This window comes from Cicer arietinum, chromosome 4, assembly GCF_000331145.2.
Source record: "Cicer arietinum cultivar CDC Frontier isolate Library 1 chromosome 4, Cicar.CDCFrontier_v2.0, whole genome shotgun sequence".
Taxonomy (NCBI): Eukaryota; Viridiplantae; Streptophyta; class Magnoliopsida; order Fabales; family Fabaceae; genus Cicer; species Cicer arietinum.
Window position 1 is genome coordinate 14,662,430 of NC_021163.2, and position 6,490 is coordinate 14,668,919.

At 29.6% G+C, this 6,490-nt stretch overlaps 1 protein-coding gene across 1 annotated transcript in view; it reads right to left on the reverse strand.

The window, feature by feature from the left end:
* Positions 1–2,705: 2,705 nt before the first annotated feature.
* LOC101500430 (uncharacterized) overlaps positions 2,706–6,490 on the reverse strand; it is a 4,089-nt gene continuing 304 nt past the window's right edge. Inside the window, exons 1-6 of the mRNA XM_004496852.3 lie at positions 6,367–6,490; positions 6,055–6,260; positions 4,813–5,092; positions 4,407–4,514; positions 3,531–3,772; positions 2,706–3,294 (exon numbers count right to left, since the gene is read on the reverse strand). The exon at positions 6,367–6,490 is cut by the window's right edge and continues 304 nt beyond it. Coding sequence (XP_004496909.3) covers positions 3,177–3,294; positions 3,531–3,772; positions 4,407–4,514; positions 4,813–5,092; positions 6,055–6,260; positions 6,367–6,490 — 1,078 coding nt within the window. The 3' untranslated portion in view covers positions 2,706–3,176. The remainder of the gene's footprint in view (positions 3,295–3,530; positions 3,773–4,406; positions 4,515–4,812; positions 5,093–6,054; positions 6,261–6,366) is intronic.

Here is a 6,490-nt window from a genome sequence, read left to right on the forward strand (position 1 = left end):
AAAGAGTTGTTGTTGTTGTTTCCCATTGAAAAAAAAATATTTGTGAAATATAGAGTTGAATAAAAACATAATATTATAAAAGATTTGATTAATATATTGATATGCATTTGCAGTATTTATAGGTAGATACATTCTGCATGCATGCTGTAGCCGTTGAAATTTGAGTTTTAGATGGACTGCAATTGTTCTCTTATCTTTTAATATTTTATGTGATAAAGTGGTTGTTTTTTAATAAAGATAATGTATTTTTGTATTTATTATTATAGATAGCATAACAAATTTGAGATACTTTCGTAACAGATTATTTAATCGATGTGATATTCTAAAAAAAAAAAAAATTGAGTGATATTCGAAAAAAATTAAAAATGTTTTGAGCTATGATATATATTTTTTTTTACTGAAATATTTCAATTATAATAAAATATTTTATATGTTATAACAGATACATGTGACGATATAACTATTAGCTAAAATATTAAGCATTTTGAATATTGTAAAAATACATGTGCTGATATCCTTTTAAAAATGTGCCGATATAACTGAAATTAATAAATATTTATGATGTTTTAGTAAAATAATTTTTTATATATATATAATAATATTTTGTTTATATATTTTGCTAAAATATACTTTTGATTCCTAATTTTTATTTGGTAGAATAATCGAGGTAGTTTTTTTTTTTGTTTTGAAACTGGCAATATTTCGTTAGTATTGTTAGAATTATGCTGATCTTAATTACTTATAAATCACTATATTTTTTTTGTTATTTAGCTCATGCATCTTAGCCGTCAAGTCAATTTAATATCTCAGCATTGAAATAAATTAATTATTTATTTATAAGTTATCAATTAATTAAGTTATGAATAGTTACAGAACTTAAAAATAAAATTTTTAGATGATTTTTTTTGTAATGCTATAAGTGCTGATCATTTTACAATATCATAATATATATTATATCATTTTAAATATATTACATTACTATTTTAGTCTAAAATTACGAGAGAAAAAACAAAATTGAATGATTTTAAAATAGAAAACTAAGTGTGAACAAATGAAAATTAAAAACCAAAAATGCAATTATGTTAATATTTTTTAGTTAGAAAAATATTTTTTATCTAGCAAAAATATCTCGACAAACCACACTATATCTACTTTTATTGTTTTCATTAAACATTTTATTTATTTTTTTCTAATTTTATTTAAAAATAATTTGATCAATATAATTTAAATTTAAATTTTATTTATTTATTTACTTTTTAACTAATAAAATGTTTTTATTTTATCTAGTAAATATTTTTCAACAAACTTTATTCTAACCAAGAAACATCTTATTTATCTTTTTTTTAAATTAATACTTTTATTTTAAGACAATTTTTTTCAACATAATTTGATTATTTTTTGTATTTTAATTTAAGATTGTTTTATTTATTTGATAATCAATCAAAAACTGATTATTATATATGTAAAGTAAGGTTGCTTGGGGTTTGCTCTCACATTGGTTTTGAAAAGATTTTTTGCATTTTGACTTCCGTTGTTAACTATATTCCTATTATTTTGTCACTTTGACTTCCGTTGTTAACTATATTCCTATTATTTTGTGATAATAGTTAACAACATCCTTCTATTTTAAATAAACTATTACGATAACATTAAAAGTAATTACTTATTTTTTCTTAAAAAGAAAAGAAATATAATTTCGTAGTTCTGATACTTAAATTCTTTTTCATAAGAGTAAGTTAAATTATGTGAATTTTACGTCGATTTAACGGATAAATACTCTTAAAAATATTAACTTGTATCATGTTTCAGATTTGAGTGTTTATTATTTTGCAAGTCGATAGAAATTATCTATCGAGTTCTATTGCAAGCAAATTTTACAATATACAAATTCACCTTTTGAAAGAGACAATCCTAAAATATACTCCAAAACCTCAAACAAATTAATTTCTACTGATTTCTGCGGATGATACCGTAGAAAAAAAAATTCCATTGGAAGACTTTGACAACAAAATTACTAGATTTATATCTTTTCAGAAGTCTCAACATATAACATCATATAAGAACGACTTGTTGCTTTCATAAGGTTTACCAAAGCAGTTAATGTACAATATATGTTCGAACTCAACAAATCTCCTCAAAATCTCTTGGGGCCAATCAATTTCTAGAGTGGTGCAAGCATCCGCCAACCTGTGCATCCCAAACAAAATTGTTAGGCTTGATAATCTTGAATAAAAAAAACAGAGGCTTACTGAAAGCATAACTACTCCATAGACCAACCATTTTGAATGTAAGACTAATTTAAGAGCCGTGAAAAAAAAATTACTATTTTAATTTCATAAAATATGTGTTTATTATACTTTAATTAAATTGAGAGACTTTTGGAATAAATTATTATCATGAAGATAAAATAAAATGTTAGTCAATACAAATGCATTTTCAAAAATTAAGAATACTTTTTTTGACATTCTCATTGTTTTTAGATATATAGACAACTAATCACATAAAAAAAAAATTACATCTTTTTTAACAAGTAAAATTAACACATTTAAAAAAAAAAGACAACATAAAATATTTTCACAAGCTTTTGGGTGGGAACGACAACGTTACAGGACTGGCAACATGCTCGTTTGGTGAAGAACCACCTCAATGTCAACTTCAATCCAGCAAAAAACAAGATGCAAAGAAAGAACTATAAATGTGAGTAATTACAGACAACTTTAACATCTCACTCAAATATAGACAAATTATTTTGGGTACACATTCGATCCGTTTTTTAATGCTGGATCAAAGCATAAAATTAAACCAATCAAGAAAAATTTAAAATCTAGATACATCTCTAAGCTATTTTATTCAAATATAAACTGATAAATCAACTTTGTCTTGCATCTCAGGCGGCATAGTTTGTAACATTTTCATATTTTGTAAATATAATATAATCAATCACCAGCAAGAACAATGCCAACCACATTAGAATCTTCAGATGGTTTGACATTTGAGAGACTGAGAATTGTTATCTTTCCAGGAAAGCAAGGTTTATTCTTCTGCAAGCAGTGGTATCTCCTGAGCAGAAACGACAAGCATTTTGTGTGTATCATAATCTCTTAGTGTTGAATGGAAAAGTCATTTTGAAACCATGCCTCTATACATAGATTGAGCCGCCTAAATTTGAACAGCATTCAAGCAATTTGTTCGTTCCCAGAAGAGCCATTCTCTGCATCACTTGTCAAGGATAGCAGTTCTGTCAACTCTATTCGATACTCAAGGCCTCTAAGATAGTGTCCCAACAGCATGCACCTTCAGTGGGTCAGTGAGAAAAGTTAGTTTAGTTCAGAAATCAGTATCAACAGGCACCGCACTCAAACATAACCTTAAACATTCCAAATCATCTTTTAAGAATAAAAAATAGTACATCTGAATCCCTTTTTGACCATTATTAAATCTTAAATATTCTTTCTTGAATAATAAAATAAAAAATAAAATGCATATATTGAAACAAAACAATATAATCAAAAGCAAAAAGAAATACTAACCAAAAGAGCAGGCGGGCAAGATAGTCCCGAGTTAATGAAATAAAAGGCTGAAATTGAAGTGAAGAGTTCTCAACCTCAGCACAATCCTCACTCCCAACATTTGTTGCTCCAACTGTTGCATTCTCTGACATAGTTGACGGTTTCGAATGCATCTTAGGAGAAAGGGTAGCAAGGAGACCGTGGACAACAGATAAGATGATGTCCTTAAGCTCAGGGGATGTAAATTCTGATAGTTGAGCTACCTGCTTGTTAGCCACATATACACCCAACTAAAACACTGATATAAACTGAAAATTAGGTATAATATATAAAATAGGCCTGCACAAGCTAATAATGTCACAGTTGATATAAGGAAAACAAAAGAACATGTTTTTTTTAAAAGTTTGAATGAATATTTGGATTTGTCACATCTTTGGAATTTTCATCCTAATGGAGTAGAAACAATCAAAAGTCTTTTCCAACTAAGTAGGGTTGGTTATAAGGATCATACAGCTTTAACAAATCATATGAACAAATTATTTTAAATTAAACAAAAATAAATTAATGAAACGTGAAATATACAAGAAAAAAATGCATACCAACGATTAATAAGCAACGATGTACTAAAATCATTTTTCATGAAATTCAGATATTTTCTTCTCTGTGGTCATTTCACACACCATACACAAATGAAAAATGTAACAGCATATACAAACTGTCAATCTTGACAATGTTTTCAAGTAATGCGTGAAGAGTGACAACAAATATGTGACAGCAAACCTAATCCAGATACAATTGCACCATCCATGGCAATTATACCGCATATAATACACAAAATAAGGTGGTTCACATTGCACAATGAAAACACAAATGAAGAATTTTCACAGAAGGCAAAACCTGTTCAGGTTGAAGCGATCTCAAGTAATCCAGTAAATCATTCTTTTCTTCTCCAACAAACTGTTGCATTTGAAGAGCAGCACTCTTCCTTTTCACTTCACGTAGCTCCTTTAAAAATTTCCCAAAAAAGAAGGAAAAGACATAAATGAGAAAATAAGTTCATTGTAATGGTAGCCTAATTGCAATTGAGACACTTGAAAGCAGATAGATCATTTCCAACGGACAAATTATAGACCATAATCAAAATTGAATTTGAAGGATGAAGCATACCATGAGATATATGGCAAGCAATAACTAACAGTGTCCAATGCAAAATTAATTTCACAGACAGTTCAATGCACCATGAACACAATGCATAAAATCCTTCAAATGTAAAGGATCTTCAATCTTCAATTCTACAGTATACCTTTTTCATGGAAGACAAACGAGATTGCAGATTGGAAATATATTCTTGAGCTTCTGCAGATATTTGACCAAGGTCTTGAATGTCAACGTCCTCATGAAGCTTTTGAACTTTGGAAGACAAATTATTCTTTCTACTGAAGTCAATTACATTTACACTGTCACGTAGCAGCTCTCGTAAATCGAACTTAGTACTTTCTGCCTTCGGCTTCTCTAGATCTCTATCGCACATATCAAGAGTTTTCTCCAGACAAAGCCTATATTCAGCATTGCGCAATGTATACCTATAAGACATGAAGAGAGCTTTTTATATAATCATATTCCCTCCATTTGAATAAACATTTCTTGACAATGCATGATGTGATTAGCATTGTTCAGAAGCTTCAAAATTTGGGGACATCTATCAAGTATCAACAACAGATATTCTCGCAGGTTAAAAGGTTTTGGGTATGAAACATTCGCTCTCTTCTCCAAATGGATTGCCCTCCATATATTTAAATTTAAATAACTCAGTGAATAGGAAAAACTAAGGGCATGTTTGGTTGGAGGTGGATGGAGGGGAGAAGTGGGGAGGGAGGATTTTTAATTTTATGTGTTTGGTTTATTTTTTAGAAGGGGAGAGGAGCAAAATCCCTCCTAGACCCACTTTTTGATTCCCCCCAAAGTGGGGGGATTTGGAGGGGAGGGGAGGTAACTAAAAACACTTATAATCATTTAAATCCCTCCCCTCCCCTTGAACCAAACATATTTTTAATTAAAATTCTTCTCTTCCCCTTCCTTCTTTTGAACCAAACATGTCTCTACTTCCCTCCTCTCTCTTCCCCTTCATCGAACCATTTAGGCCCTAACTACCATTGTCAAGAGAGCATAATTCATATGGGATTTTGACAAACAATTAATTAAGTGTTTATAGTATAAACATTTATGATAGAAATGCTTATGTATATGATATTTCTATAACAAAAAATAAAATAAAATCAAACTACTTTCATTTAAGCTATAAGTTGTTGTCGCAAACTAGAGCTTATGAAAATAAGTTGAACATGTCAAAAGTGTTTCCAGACAGTCTCACAGGTGCTTATGTCTTACAGATAGATAAGCAAGCTCAAATGAGTCAATCAAAACAAGTCTTTTAAAGTAAACAATACTCGTATATATAACCATAATAACAACAATCCTATGAACTCAATAGAAAGAACATGAAAATTTAACTGTATAACAAAGACATAGAAATTGAACTACTAACCCAGTCATCATTGAAGAAATAAGTAACTTCGAGAGCGGTTTCCATAATGCCTCAATGACGACATGAAATTGATCAGATGGAAGCAGGCCAAGCATACCAGAAATAGTCCTTTTCATTGCGTCTGCTGTAGTTGGTGGAACATCTTTCTGTATATGACTCACATCTAGAGGTTCAATCTCTTGTATCAATTCCGAAAGTGCTGATTTCTACAAGAAATAATAACAAGTCAATTGTCAAATTCACTAAGAAAAACAAAACATAATAATCAAATAATAGGTATTGAAAATGAATAGATTGAGGGAATTAAGTAACCTTGGAGGTGAAGTCGTCGAAGGATTGAGTTGAAGCAGCGAGAACAAGAAAGGGGGGACGAGAATTTGTAGGGTTTGAGGGGTAACGGAGAGGAGAGAAAGAGGGACGGAAACGGTTACGTGAA